The sequence below is a fragment of the Dicentrarchus labrax genome, unplaced genomic scaffold (assembly GCF_905237075.1).
Source record: "Dicentrarchus labrax unplaced genomic scaffold, dlabrax2021, whole genome shotgun sequence".
Lineage (NCBI taxonomy): Eukaryota > Metazoa > Chordata > Actinopteri > Moronidae > Dicentrarchus > Dicentrarchus labrax.
In genome coordinates this window covers 10,085,740-10,100,840 of record NW_026136720.1, presented here as the reverse complement: position 1 = coordinate 10,100,840, position 15,101 = coordinate 10,085,740, and the positions used below count along the sequence as shown (strand labels likewise).

At 39.2% G+C, this 15,101-nt stretch overlaps 2 protein-coding genes across 6 annotated transcripts in view; one reads left to right on the top strand and one right to left on the bottom strand.

Moving 5' to 3' along the window:
* LOC127352811 (serine/threonine-protein kinase WNK1) overlaps positions 1-7,001 on the top strand; it is a 29,582-nt gene extending 22,581 nt beyond the window's left edge. For all 5 annotated transcript variants that reach the window (XM_051381508.1, XM_051381505.1, XM_051381509.1 and 2 more), the window contains 8 exons: positions 21-95; positions 360-479; positions 575-917; positions 1,451-1,628; positions 1,734-1,921; positions 2,117-2,263; positions 2,657-2,883; positions 3,662-7,001. In XM_051381508.1, the coding sequence (XP_051237468.1) occupies positions 21-95; positions 360-479; positions 575-917; positions 1,451-1,628; positions 1,734-1,921; positions 2,117-2,263; positions 2,657-2,883; positions 3,662-4,054 (1,671 nt within the window). In that variant the 3' untranslated portion in view covers positions 4,055-7,001. The remainder of the gene's footprint in view (positions 1-20; positions 96-359; positions 480-574; positions 918-1,450; positions 1,629-1,733; positions 1,922-2,116; positions 2,264-2,656; positions 2,884-3,661) is intronic.
* Positions 7,002-7,621: 620 nt separating this feature from the next.
* Positions 7,622-13,452, bottom strand: rad52 (RAD52 homolog, DNA repair protein). Its single transcript, XM_051382962.1, has 12 exons — positions 13,286-13,452; positions 13,074-13,139; positions 11,103-11,204; positions 10,765-10,858; positions 10,613-10,680; positions 9,956-10,074; positions 9,757-9,832; positions 9,438-9,667; positions 9,156-9,337; positions 8,245-8,325; positions 7,920-8,159; positions 7,622-7,841 (listed from the first exon to the last, which is right to left on the bottom strand). Exons 2-12 carry the CDS (start codon positions 13,125-13,127, stop codon positions 7,780-7,782), a joined length of 1,308 nt encoding a protein of 435 aa, XP_051238922.1. The 5' UTR covers positions 13,128-13,139; positions 13,286-13,452; the 3' UTR covers positions 7,622-7,779.
* Positions 13,453-15,101: the final 1,649 nt, after the last annotated feature.

Here is a 15,101-nt window from a genome sequence, read left to right as displayed (position 1 = left end):
CTCTTTGTTATACTTTTTAGACGTTACCTACTGGTTTTGATCAAGCTGCTACGCCTCCCTCCGACCTTGTACCTCCATTTCCTGGACCAAATCAGGTGAGGTGTACTATGTGCTCTACTATTTCAATTAAATTCAAAAGGGCTTCATTGGTAAACACATGTTTATATTGCCAAAGCAAAAAATGTATGTACATGCAGACTAGTAAGAAGAAAATTCATATTAATAATTAACAACTTAAAATAAAGTAGACTTAAAAAACACAAATAAGTGGGGTTTTTGTGTGCGTAGGTTTATAAGAAATAGTGTCGGTCTATATATGTATGGATTGCTCCTTATATCCTGTTTGTGTGACTCCACAGTCACAGCAACCCCTGGGTAATTTGGATGCTGAGTTGAGGAGGGCTCTGAGCCCAGAGACTGTTCAGGGAGGTAAAAGGGTCCAGCCCCCAGCAGCAGGTTTCACTCTGGGACGTTTCCAAGTAAGTTTTAGTGACAACTTAAACTGTATCCGGTTAATTCTCTTAAACCTCTGGCTAAAGTTGATTCAAAATGTCTCCCTCCTTTTCTTTCTCAGGTGTCTGTTGCTGCTGATGGTGTGTCCAGCAACGTTCCAGATGCCTTCAGCATCGTTTCCTCTTCGTCCCTCACGCCATCCTCTACCTCCTCCTCATCCTCCTCCTCTTCTTCATCTTCCTCCTCCTCATCCTCCTCCCCCTCAAGTCCAGAAAATACACTCCACAGGTCATCTTCTCTGGCCAAAGGAGTTTGTGAAACTGACAGTGTAAATGGAGCTTCGTCTCTATCTGCCAATCCTGCCAGTCAGTCCACCACTATTGGGCGCTTCCAAGTGTCCACGAGCCCCAATGCCACATCTGCGCCAACCACTGGCTCTAAAGTGGGACGTTTTTCTGTCACCGGTGCGTAGCACATTCACAGCAAAGTTGCAAGCTTTGCTAAACTAGTATAAAGCTTTCCTCACACAGGGTCATACTACGGTATGCAGAGTATCATACACAACTGATGCTTCCCACTATCTTGCCAGTTATTTCACTGCTGACACTGTAGCTAAAAAGACTAAATTAATCATTATAAGTGTTTTTAAAAATGGATGCCCATTTTATCACAGCCACACTTTTCCTTTGATAAGTGGCCGTGGTATAAGCAGTATAATGCACTCTGAGGGGTCTTTATAGTCGTTCACTCTGTGGAGGCAGCTTTGCCAATGGATCCTATTGACAGAGGCTGCGGTGGGAATTAATAATTAAAGCTTTGATGGCATTTGCTGTTCAGTAAAACATATCTTATCTACTGAGCTTGACAGCCCATTGTGTTTTAACCGTAACAGAAAACAATTGTTGGATTTGGTCAGTAAATTTGTACAAAACACAGATTTTCTTCATCCTGTGCACAGAATAAGAAGTAATGGCCTGATGTGTTTGATTTCCCTCAGTGACCCCAGCTCCAGCAGCAGGCTCCAGTCCTTCACATGGCTCCAGTATGCAGAATGGTCCCTCATCCTCAACCTCGGATCCTCCTAACACACATACTCATTACAGTAGTGACAATGACGACGACTCTGAGACTGAAGACGAAGCCTTGCAGAAAGAAATAAGCCGTCTCAGAGAAAAGTAGGTTGCATGTCCAACTTCACACTTCACTTCACAGTTTAATAGAAATATTTTAACATGATTTGTATGGGGTTTTTTTTCTCTCCTTTCTTCTCCCTTTCCCAGACATATGATGGAGATCCAGGCATTGCAGACTCGTCAGAAAGAGGAGATAGAGTCTCTGTTCACACGGATGGGAAAACCTCCTCCCCACTCTGTCTTCTCCCCGGCTGTGGCAATGGCTGGAGGTCGACGTAGGCGCAAAAGCCACAAATCTGCTCGCAGTAGTGGACAGCCCAGCCCCTTGCACTCAGGTAAGGGCAGTGAACTGGCTTTTCAGCTGGTTTTTTTTGGGCTGAAAATGTAATACAAACCCCAATAGTACACACTGATGCCAGCAGTACAATTTGTGTTTTGTGTACACGCTTTTCTAATCACTGAAGCTGTTGAAATGGTACGTTCCTGGGTAAATGTTTACACTTTGTTGTGTATTCTGCTCGTATGTTTAGGATCCCCAGCCTCTGCTCATGGTTCAGAGTCCTCTCCAAAGCAAAGTTCACCCTCAGCAACGGAGGCATCACAACCAGTGAGCAGGTCATCCATACCGCAGCTCAGATCCTCTCCATCCATGCCTAGCCTCAGTAGTTGCTCCACAGGTACGTGCTGGCATATAATCGTGCCACAGTGAGCTACTTGAATTGATTTCCGTGAATTTATTTTCTAGTTCACATGGGTGCAAGAGCTCCGTCTCCAGACGTATTTCCATCGACTGAATTATTTTAAGATTCCTGTGCGTCATGGAAACACCTGGAAATTGATTAAAATGAGCAAATATCCTGGAAATAATCTAGTTTGTCCTAGACATTTGGCTGAGCTTCTCCACACACATAAACATACATTCAGCAGATAGCAGAACCTCAAGATAACCTCGACTTGATAACAACACTCATTAAGTGCAATAAAATCTTAACGAGTAAAAAGCCAAAACCTTAGTTTGCTACAACATTCCCACCAGCACACACAAGTTCATTTCCCTTCTTGTTTCCCAGGATCAAGTGGGACCAGCTCCACGAATGGTTCAGGCCACTACCAGAACCACTCTGCTACACTGACCCAGGTGACTGGACCCACTCCTGCATCTCACACCCAGAAGGGCAAGGGCACCTTCACTGATGACCTGCACCAACTGGTGGATAACTGGGCCAGGGACGCCATCAACCTCTCCCAGTGCAAGAGAGGTCCTAAAACTGTCCCACAGGCAGCACTGGGACATGATGTAGGCATTCAATACTTTGTTTGAATATAAAAAGTCTTGTTATTGGTAGGAATGGGGCCGATCCGATCCAGTATTAGTATCAAGACCGATACCAGCGTAATTCACGGATCGGAAATTTACGATCCAACCTGCAGAGATTTCCGATCCATGAGCCATGTCTGCTCTTTAACGTTGTCTGCTGAAATGACTCCACAAGTGATTCCTGCCGGCCAGTCTTCTAGCTGGCTGCAAACTGTGGAATGGATTTCCGGGTACGGAGGCGCGGCTCAATGAGACACAGAGTTACGAGACACGCCTCCGCTCAGGAAATCCATTCCACAGTTTGCAGCCAGCTTGCAGGTTAGCATTGAGCAGCGTTGTGGCTAGCCAACATGTCCGCTGTGTGGAAATACTTTCCACTGGAAACACAGCAGAGCAAGACAGCAAAATGCAATGTTTGCAAAGCCGTAATTCAGAGAGGCGGAAGCTCCCTCGCGTCGTACAACACTACGAACGCAACTGATTTTTCCTGTTAACAGGACTTCCTTTTCTGACCTTATACTTACCTCAAGTTGCCTTTTGGGACAGGAGTTTATTTCAGCCTCATATAAAATCAACAATAATGATAATAATATTAAAGCAAACAGAGCTCTGGTATCGGAATAGTATCGGTATCGGCAGATATCCAAATTCAGATATCGGGATCAGATCGGAAGTGAAAAAATGTGCATCGGTGCATCCCTAGTTATTGGAGCATTTTATGATTCAGTAGTAACACTCATTTATTTCTGTGTTGCAGATTATCCCTCCGGTTAACATGGGCCGTAAATTCTCAGCTCCAGCGTACCTCTGCCCAACGCTTCCCACACCTTCCAACACCACGTCCTCCACCACCACCACCACTCACCTCCCCAACCCAGCCAATCCCTCCATCCCCCAGGGGCCTCGTAAAGGCTCTCTGGGCCCAGTTGCCCCAGGGTTTGGATACACCTCGGCCTCGTACAGCGCTCCTCAGTGGGCAGGACCCACAGGCACATGCCAGGTCAGCATGCTTAACCCCGCACAGCCACTAACACAGTACCAGCCGCCGGTGACAGCCTCAGTGTCCCTGCACCAAGGCTTTCACATCGGAGCTGCACCAGCCCCCCAGAAATCAATCAGCCCCGGAGGGCCCAACCTAAGGCCTACGTAGCCCAGTCAGAGCCCTGGTCAAGGCTGAGACAGAGGGCCACACAGGGGCAGACAGTTGTGAACAAGAACCAATAGCTCTCTTGGCAGATTGCAGGTTAGCTAGCTGGATATTGTGCTTTTTATTTTTTATTTCAACTTTTATTATTATGTGTTTTTTTTTTTTTTTGGTTTTTTTTTTTTTTTTTTTTCTGTAAAAGAGCTGACCTGTGTGGTTCAAGTCCTCTCAGGCAGAACGAACTCTGTCTGGCAATTGGAGGGAGAGTGCAATACACATCCACACACGCCTGCCATTAGCTGTGGAATCGAGCTGTGACGAGCCGGTTGGTTTTGTCTGGTAATCTAATGACCCAAAGGCATAACCAACAACAGCCAAAGAAGTCTTTTGAGAGCAGACGTTGAAATGTTGTCATTCCTTTTGAAGAGGAGAAGGTAGGAAGCACTCTGGTTCACAAACTTACTGGTCCTGACTTTAAGCCGAACTGGGATACAAAACTAATTCACCACATAGACACAAGTGTGTGCGTGTGTGCACACCTGACTAAATATTAATCTGGTTGAGTGACTTGGGATGGAAGGTTAAGTTGTCTCGGAGAGCGAGGGGGGGAGTGTACTTGAAAGTGGGAGATAAGAGTGGGACAGTTTGTCCCGGATGGGAAAGTGAGACTGTTGGAGGTAGAAGAAAGACGTAGTAAGTTAGGCTGGAGTGTAATGGATAGGGTTGCAGTATGAATACATCCCAGTGGCTACCTATTAAGAAAAATGCAATAATGGAAAAGAGTAGATATACTGTCCCTTGTAACTGTGGCCTTAATCTCCAAACACATTTAAACATTGACTTTGTACATAGACACTTCTTCACTGGGTTATGATTCCATGTTTAGCATATTTATGTCCCTGTGAGAGTCTGGTGTCATTGTGATTTGAGTTGTCTATACAGATTTATTATCATACTGATTTATTCTTCATGTAAGCCAGTGGATCTGCCATATATATAAAAACAAAAAGAAAAAGCATTGTCCTGGTGTTGACCACCATTTGGAGTTTGGATCTTGAAGAGGTGATGCTGCTGTAAATCACAATCTGAGTAGGAGGGTGTTTGAAGGGTGTTCGACTTTTGTTTTGTGTGTTTTTTTTTTTTTTTTTTTTTTTTTTAAACGCAAGAATGAAATCTTGTTTAGAATCCCAAGTTGACACATGAAACCACTTCACTTAGTGCTTATCAATGGATTATGAACCGTTCAAAATCTACTTATCATACAAAATGAAATAGTTTTGGTTTATTGCATTAGTTATTTGTGTAAAACGGACGCATCCTCCCAACTTCTCCCAGTTGTTTAGACAAAACAGGTTGTTAGTAAAGTCATCTCACATTAAATAACATAACCATAATTAGCTGTCACTTCTCAAATCACAAGTGTCTGGGGTTCTCTCTTTCTGTGGTCTGTTTTTGTATGCGTATATTTAATAAAACAAATGTTCTTTATGGACCTGTATTCAGCCATCAGATTTTGATGTTGTTTCACTGTAATTATTATTAAAGGTTGTTAAACAACATGTAGTTAAGGAATATAAAAAGTGCAATTGCAGGGTGGTTGTTATTGGTATGCTACTCACCAGGCGGGAGTAATCCTGTGGTTTATTAAGCTCTTCTATCGTATGACTGCCCTGCCCCCCTTTTCTATTTAATTGTATATATGTTAATGTGAGGTAAATGCTTTCACCTAATGCTCAGTCACTAGAGTATGCTTGTGGTGACCCCCACTCTACATGCACATGCACTCTAACCTGTAAACATGAGGAACACTTTAGTGCCTTGCATCCTCACTAATGACAAGTTCCAGACTCATCTAGTCCTGTAGTTGTGACTGTACTGCAGAAAAATACGTGGCTCCATAACCGTCACACGGCCATCTCAAAAACATGCAACTGGATAACACACACACCTAGACCTACACAAACACACACACCTACACACACACACACACACACACACACACACACACACACACACACACACACACACAAAAACAAACACAGAGGACTGCAGAACAAAGAGCACACTGAGTAAGGTGGAAAACGTTTCTTTTTCTCTCTACAGATACATTTGTGTTGGTTGTGTAATCAACTGTATTTATATTTGGCTCATGCATTCATAAAAAAAAAAGGCTGACATTTCTTTCTTTCATTTCTTTGTGGATTTATCATTAAACCGTTTTAATAGAAGCACTTGTTTAAGGGCAGCGAGTGAGCGGTGTATAAAAGGTTTAAAAGTTGTCGCGCCCTCGTGCCGGCTCAACTTTTTGTCTCACCCACCTCTCACACGAGTGCCATGCTGTCATCGTGACTCTTTCGCCTGCTCGTAGATTTGGATGAATAGTTAAAACTTCTCTAGAGAAAAAATAAGTTACTGCAATGCAGAATATGCAATGTTTAAAAGTTTTAAAGGGACTGAGGGGGTAATGGAAACATTTGCATGCTGATGAGGGTTGTTACAGACTTCAATGTTTTTGATATTGGAATATTAGAGATCTTTGTTGTTTTTTTTTTTATATTATTTGCCTTTCTGGGACTCATCACTTTAGTGTTGATCTGTTAAATTGCCATTCACCAATATCACAGGCACAACTTCAATATCAGACTATCAGCATATGGTTTCTGCATGCCGGCTTCACTGATGTTTAATCTTACAAATGACAACCAACTCACAACTGGCCACTGTACAGCACAAGCTCTCAATGAAGCTTAAGGTCCATGTGCTACAATGCTACTATCAGTAATTATCACAGACTTCTGTACAGTACTGTTTGAGGCTACTGACACGCAGTAATATCTGTTGAGCTCTTATTTCTGATCCCTCCTTACTGACTTCCTGTGATTCAGTGTCTGTTTTGTGTATGTTTTTCACATTGTACAAAATGTAAAAACAAATAAAAATAATATCGATTAAAGTGCTTGTCTGAATCTTTTTTTATTGCAACCAGACTGTTATTTTAATTTACTCTTTTTCTTTACTAATTGTTTTTTCATCACGTTTTAGGCTGTGAAAACTTGGTTTCAGATCCTAAATACATCTCTCTCAATCCAATATTTATGGCTAATAATCAAAGTATAATGTTTATATTGTGTCTCAAACACTACAGCAGGGATTTTAAAGTCAAATTGTCTTGGGGCCACTTCAACATTAAAATACTACAAGAGCAATTTTATGTAATATTTCCATTGTTACCATCCTACTTAAGGAAAATGCAAACTGCAGTTTCTATAATTTTTTTATATAATCTTTGTCTCTCACAATTAAATAACAAAAAAAGCCCAAAACCTGCTCTCATTTGTGGGCACCTTTGCCATTATTTACTAAATACTAAATACTTTATAATAATAGAATAATGTTTTTGTTTAAATTGTATATGAAGGGGTCGTTTCTTGTGGCCAGATTTTATTACTTTTTGACATTATGCTGCAGGCCAGAGAGGCGGACGGAGGGCTGAACATGGCCCCTGTATTACAGTATTGTCTCATATACACATACATACTTATGTACACATGTATAATAAAACAGCTGACAGACTTCTGTGGTCATGTTTTTATTTTTTTTACAAAACCTGATAACATTTCTCCAAATATCAGATATAGCAGCATTACAAAATGAACTTCACATTGAAATAAATATGAAACAAACGTAACATTAAAGGATTTAAAGAAGCTGTGCAACAGTAACATTAACTCTCAAGTGTCCAGTCGGCGTTTCTTCATGTACTGTCCTTGTCTGTACGGACTCAACATTTCACCTGTAAGGTTGAAAAAGTAGATTAAAAACTCAAATTTCAGCCACCAACAGATCAGTGACTATTCTCATGAATCCTCACCTGGTCTCGCCTGATACTGGTTTTGATGTTGAGGTCTGGACTGAGCCCAGTCCTGTCCCCTGCCGTACGACGGTGCCTCCTCTGGAGGCCTTCCCGGGGCTCTTTGAGGGGTCTTGCTGCGCGTCTGCATCTGGTGATTTCTGGGCGTGCTGGGCCTGAGCCCTCTGGAGGGTGGGCCGCCTGCAGGGACATTCAGCTCCTCAATCCCATCCAGAGTGAAATCCCAGAGCTCAGGATCATCTGCAGAGAAAGAGAGAGCAGTGAAAGACTGAGTGAAGCTGGTGAAAAGATGTATGTTGAGCCCTCTGGTGGTGGCTTACAGCACCTGCTAAATACTCGTCCCTGCTGCTGGGCTTCCTGTGTCCAGCCGAGGTGCTCTCACTGAACGCAGGTACACCCTCATTACCTGCAGGAAGAGATTAAAAAAAAAACACATTTATACTCCTAAAAGTTAAGAATAACAGTCTCAAACCTGGAGGACAAACCCAGCCTGTGAGACAATGTCAGAGTAATCATTTAATTTACTTGCAAAGCTTCAAAATCAGAGCATGAAAACAGACTCTGGCAAGCTGTGCCTTGTTGCATAACACTAACAGGACATTTAATTATTTTGTGGCATTAAATGTGACAGCCTCCTCTTCTGTCTGCTGTTCTGCAGGTGAACAATCTCACAGTGTTACTGTAAGTAGGGAGAAATTTATTGCAGGAAAACCATCCAGTGGTCGACCGATATGGGTTTTTCAGTTGCCAATATTTAGAGAGCAGGGCGACCGATGGCTGATATATAATGCTGCCATCAAAACAAGGGCAAGTAATGTGTATTTCCATTATTCTACGCACATTACAATCTGATATATTTGGTTATTGTAGCCAGTAACATGTTGTTTTAGATGGACCTTTTGTTAATTAATGAAACAGAAAGATACATCGGTTTATGCTGTAGATTTCAGAAGTGAGTGATTCAGTATGTCAGAAAAGATGTAATATAACAGCATTATTCTACACATTATAACATAATGTATATTTAACGCTGGCCGGTAACAGTTTTAGATCAGATCAGAGACGTGTTAACATTTAGAAAAGACAATGGTGACTGAGGAACTTTACAGTAGGATGCCTGAAACTTTCTCACCACCTTTCCAAAACTTTAAAAAGGAGGAGCACTAGCATCGTTCCACAGCAGCCACACTGACAAAAAAACTGAATTTCAGACCTTTAAACAGAGTGAAGACTTACTTCCTGGTCCAATAGCGACTTCTGTGTCCTCAGACTTTGTTTGATCCTGTTTCTGCTGCAGCCTCTTGGCCTCCATCTCTTCCCTGAACTTCTGCTGAAGCTGCTGCTGTCGGAGCTTTCTCAGCTGTTTGGGGTCTGTGTGCTCCTCAGACCCAACAATGTCCCCCGAGCCCACGATGGTTCTTAGGAGAAGAGGAAGAAGTGGAGGAAATACACTGCAGGTGATGCACAAGAGATGAAGGAGTGCCATTAAAACAGAAACTAGACCCACTTGCTGTTTACCTGGAGCCGACATTCTCACTCTCCCTGTTGGGAGCAGGACCAACATTAGGAGTGTGAACTTCTGAACAGTTCTGGTTCTGGTTGAGGACTCTGGGCTCCAGCGGCATCCTGCTAGGACCCACTGCAGATAGAAGCTTTTCCTCCCGGACCAGACTGGAGAACCGGGCCTTCTCCACTGATGGCTCACCCTCAGAGCGCTTAGTCTTCGCTGGGTCTAGAGGAGGAGGAGGCTTTGTGTAGAGGGAGAAGAAGATTCAGCATCCAGAGAAATTTTAAATTAAATTAAAAAAAAGCTTAAAGTTTAAATACTGAATCTGACCTGTTTTGGGATTTTATTAATGGATAGGAGGTATTCTTTATTCAGGATGCAGTTTCCAAGGGCATTACCGAAGCATCTTAACAACACAAAACAAACAAACCTCTTAGAATAAAACATATTTTAGAAATACTGTATGTTCTAAATGAGTTTTTCCTTCATATTTCAGACTGATAAGCCATAAAAATTTTAATCCCAGTACTTCAGTGCTCTCTTCATGCCATCAGTGACAGCTTCCTTTCTCGCCTTTTCCAGTGACAGAGCTTTAGACTTCAGTCCTTCACTGACTCCGTACCCGACATCCTCATGGAACGACCCGTCCTGGAGGGAAAAAGCACAAGTTACAGACAGAGGTGGCAAAAATAGAAAACACTCCGGTAAAAGTTGAAGTACGGATTCAACTTCTTTACTCAAGAAAAAGTGAAAAAGTATAAAAGTTAAAAAGTACTCTGTTGGTTTCTCTGAAGGACATTTCTACCAGATGTTTTCTGTGCAAAGCTGAAACTTCAAATATGGCCGAGTCTCCCTCTCATGTCTGTTTCATCTTGTCTGTCATGCGTCACATGCACAGCTTTGGATGTTGGGAAGGCGTGCAATGAGGCAAAATCAAAATCCACAATTCCCCTCAAATGCATTCAAACTAAAGTAAGCCTTTTTTTAAAAAAGGTAAGAAAGTACAGATATTTATATAAGTACAAAGTATTCAGAAAAATAAATACTAAAGTAAAGAATGGATACCTTAAATACAGTATTTATACTTAGATTATTCCCACATCTGGTTATATATAAATTCCCACAACACGAGCAACAGAGGGTCGTGAAACAAAATATAAGTTACAATCAATACAGTAAAACAAACCTTCAGCTGCACTTTGATAAACGCACTGACTCCAACATAAAACTTCCCGTTGATGAGGTCGACGAAGTCTGTAAAGATACAAAGTGTTTTGTCAGTCGGACTTTGTGGCAACGGGCTCGACTTTACCGCCAACGAGAAGCTGTGAGTCGTACCGACGTTCTGCTGAGAGATGGAGTGAGACCACCCGTTGTATCCAAACATCTCATTGGCCAAGCTGATTACACGATGGCCTTCGATGTAGCACACCTGGAGAGAGTCGGTTCAGGTGGACGGTAGAGAGAAAGAGAGAGAGAGAGGCAGAAGCAAGGTTATATATATAATAAGTGCTTCTTATGCTATCTGATTTCCATATTGTTTCCACTTGGAGAAAATACACATTTGTGCATAATCATGATGATAAATTTACTTTAACCCAGCTGACAGACACACATGAATTCGCTTGTTTGCAACGTGACAACAGAAAACAATAGAGACATAAACAAAGACTTGCCCTCTGTCCTCCTCCAGCCACTCTGGTACTGATGTACTCTGGTCCCAGCTTCCTCTGCAGAGCGTTGTGCACCGCCTGGTACTCCTCGGCTGTGTAGGTACACTGACCACAATAAAAACAAAAACAAACACATTTACCACAACACAGTAAAAGGATGGATAATATATACCTACATATGATCTGTGGCTGCACAGACACATTACATCTGGAGAGACTGAGGTTTTATATTGAAGATAAAGGAGGTCTGAGACCCTGTGCTATTGTGTACTGTGTCCACTGTAGAGCACCTTGCTGTGTATATTCCTTTCATTTTACCACGTATAGGAAAGGAAAAAGGATCTGAGTTTAATTTATTAGTTACTTTCCCCCCATTTTGTCTCCTCATATTCTTACTACACTAAGCTCTCAAAAATAAAACATATATAGTTTTAATCTCCTCAGTAACATTATTTAAAATTGTGTGTTGATCCAAAAGTTTCCAAGAATATGTGATATAAAATGTCAGGATTTATTGCATATATATTTTTTTCATTATAGTCCTGTATTTTCTAATATTCTTATTTTTTTATTCTTTATTGAACTCTTTGCACGACATTCCCCTATGCTCATGTGTCTCTCCTACTGGAGATCAATAAAGGAACATCTTATCTTATTATTATACTCCATTATACTTTATTATACTCCATTATACTTTATTATACTCCATTATACTTTATTATACTTTATTATACTCCATTATACTTCATTATACTCCATTATACTTTATTATACATCATTATACTTTATTATACTTTATTATACTTCATTATACTTTATTATACTTTATTATACTTTATTATACTCCATTATACTTTATTATACTCCATTATACTTTATTATACTTCATTATACTTTATTATACTTCATTATACTCCATTATACTTTATTATACTTTATTATACTCCATTATACTTTATTATACTTCATTATACTCCATTATACTTCATTATACTCCATTATACTTCATTATACTCCATTATACTTTATTATACTTCATTATACTTCATTAAACTTCATTATACTTCATTATACTTCATTATACTTTATTATACTTCATTATACATCATTATACTTTATTATACTTTATTATACTCCATTATACTTTATTATACTTTATTATACTTCATTATACTTTATTATACTCCATTATACTTTATTATACTTTATTATACTTCATTATACTCCATTATACTTTATTATACCTCATTATACTTTATTATACTTTATTATACTTCATTATACTCCATTATACTTTATTATACTCCATTATACTTTATTATACTTCATTATACTTCATTATACTTCATTATACTCCATTATACTTCATTATACTCCATTATACTTTATTATACTTTATTATACTTCATTATACTTCATTGAACTTCATTATACTTTATTATACATCATTATACTTCATTATACTCATTATACTTCATTAAACTTCATTATACTTCATTATACTTTATACATTATACTTTATTATACATCATTATACCTATTATACTTTATTATACTTTATTAACTCCATTATACTTCATTATACTCCATTATACTTTATTATACCATTATACTTTATTATACTTTATTATACTTTATTATACTCCATTATACTTTATTATACTTCATTATACTTCATCATACTTTATTATACTCCATTATACTTCATTATACTTCATTATACTTTATTATACTCCATTATACTTCATTAAACTGTTGTTTGTCACACATTTTACCTTTTTAATCCTACAAACTGCAGCTTCTTGTGATTTGGATATTGCACCCAGTTACAATAATATTCCAATTAACTGTGCAACCCTACTGAACCAATAACTAAATAAAAACTGGGGGCCACAACTTAAAGCGTAACCCCACTTCGTCTACAACAGGTGCCACTGGTTATTATGACGTGGCTCTGCACTCCTGTACTCCTACCTGTCCGAAACCTTTGGGTGCAGAGTTGCTCCTCTCCTCTGCGTCACTGGACATGGTTGCAGAGCTCTAAAGGCAGTAAAGTAAAACACACATGATGGTAACTTCATTATTAACCTGCAGAACAACAACAACAACAACAACAACAAGTGAAGCTAACGTTAAAGGTCTCAAGCAAGCCACCGATTAGTTAATGGTTATAAATACAAACTCACCAGTTAAACTTTCTTCTAAAGGTGTTTTTTATCTGTGTGTTGAACGAGGTAAACGGAGCATTTAAGTCGTTGTTACATTTTTTTAGCAAACAACAACAAGAACAACAAGAACAACAAGAACATCTGAACTTCCCGCTCGGAAACCCGGAAGCTGGAGTTTGTGCTGCCTTCAGGGTCCGTCGGAAACTAACAAACCCAGACGCTACACTGCGACACAGTTTCTAGAAATTATTATTGAGTGTTATTCTTCCGCCAAAACTCCCCACAAATATACAGAATTTGAATCCCAAGCAGATAATAGGACGAATATCTATTAGGTTAAAAACATAATTGCTTGTAGATCTCATCTGTACAGCTAAATATTTGAGCTCTTGCTTCACAAGCTGAGGTTTAAATTAAAATGCTGCTTCTTGTTTTTAATTTTTAAATTTACTTTTGTTGTTTTGTTAATGTCATATTTGTGTTACAATGTTCTTTTTACAAGAGTTTGTGATTGTACAATATGTACTCATTTATACATGTCTTATTATTATTATTATTATTATTATTATTATTATTATTGTTGTTGCTTTTGTAAGTGTTAATATAATTTTGCTTTGGTAATATAAACATACCAATGAAACTCATTTAATTGAAACTGAAATTTTCCCATGGTTAAATTAGTTGTTGATCAGATACAATTTTGTGTGTTATCCCAAATTTCTTCAAGATATCAAACACTTCACACCAAACACACCAAGCAGTCACCAGTTCAGGAGAAAGTAGTGTGTGTTCAGAATATATATTACAGAATATATTTACAAGAAATAAAATAAAACAAATCTCTCCATTCAGTCACTGGGGCTTATAACCGAGGATCATCAATAAATGATTGATAGAGATGTTTTAATGCCCATATTAATGACAATTATGTTCAACAGTAGTTTGTTTATTTTCCATAAACATTTTTCTTATTTTTCCATTTTAATATTTCTGTGTAATTTAATCCAATGACTCAAATTAAAACGAGACAAATCACAAAATGTGTCTCATGTAGAAATTCATCCTAAACGCTCTGAAGGTGCCAGAATTGGGAATTTCCGAGGCGGACCTGAAGTCAACATTACGTTCATCAACAGATATTAAAATTCAGTGAGGAAGATGAAGAGGAGGAAGAGGAAGAGGAGGAAGAGGATGTTCACTGCTGACATAGACTTTATTTATCTCCTCTGTTGTTACTGGGAGTGATTGTAAACTCATAATACTGAACACTGTTAATTCTGATATTATTTTATATTAATAAATGTAGAAAGATGTTTCTCCACTTTATTATCTGACTCCCATTATTGCCCACCCTTTTGTCTTTTCACATATTTTTTTACTCTGAATAACACGTGTAATAAGATTAAATAAATGATCACATCTTTATTTATCATTTTACTTAAATAAATCGTCATAATTTGGCAAATCTGTATTTATCCACCGAATAAAACATGTAATTCTGACACACTCAGGAGGCAACTCATGTATGCAAATGTTCTTCTTGCGTCTATTTCTTTAATATACCAGTGAAGTTTCTCACGAGACCCGGTTATTTACATGAAGACTCGCGTGGAAACAGGGTGGGACGATTATCTACAAAGCAAAAAAAAAAAAAAAAAAGCTCCTGCTTAGCTTTGACAGATGGCGAGACACCCGCATAGATTGGGGTCAGTGTTGGATATGATGCATTTACTACCTCCCACTCTGTTTATGTAGACATGCATGCACACAGGAGGGCCTTTCTCAGCGTCTGCACACACACACACACCGACACACACACACACACACACACACA

Bases quoted from the DNA above. Each gene is read 5' to 3' on its own strand.
- rad52 (XM_051382962.1), bottom strand. From the start codon at position 13,127: ATGTCCAGTGACGCAGAGGAGAGGAGCAACTCTGCACCCAAAGGTTTC. The intron at 10,681-10,764 runs GTACGACTCACA...GTATCTTTACAG, and splicing joins CATCTCTCAGCAGAACGTCG to ACTTCGTCGACCTCATCAAC. The intron at 9,668-9,756 runs GTCAGATTCAGT...CTCTACACAAAG, and splicing joins TTAATAAAATCCCAAAACAG to CCTCCTCCTCCTCTAGACCC.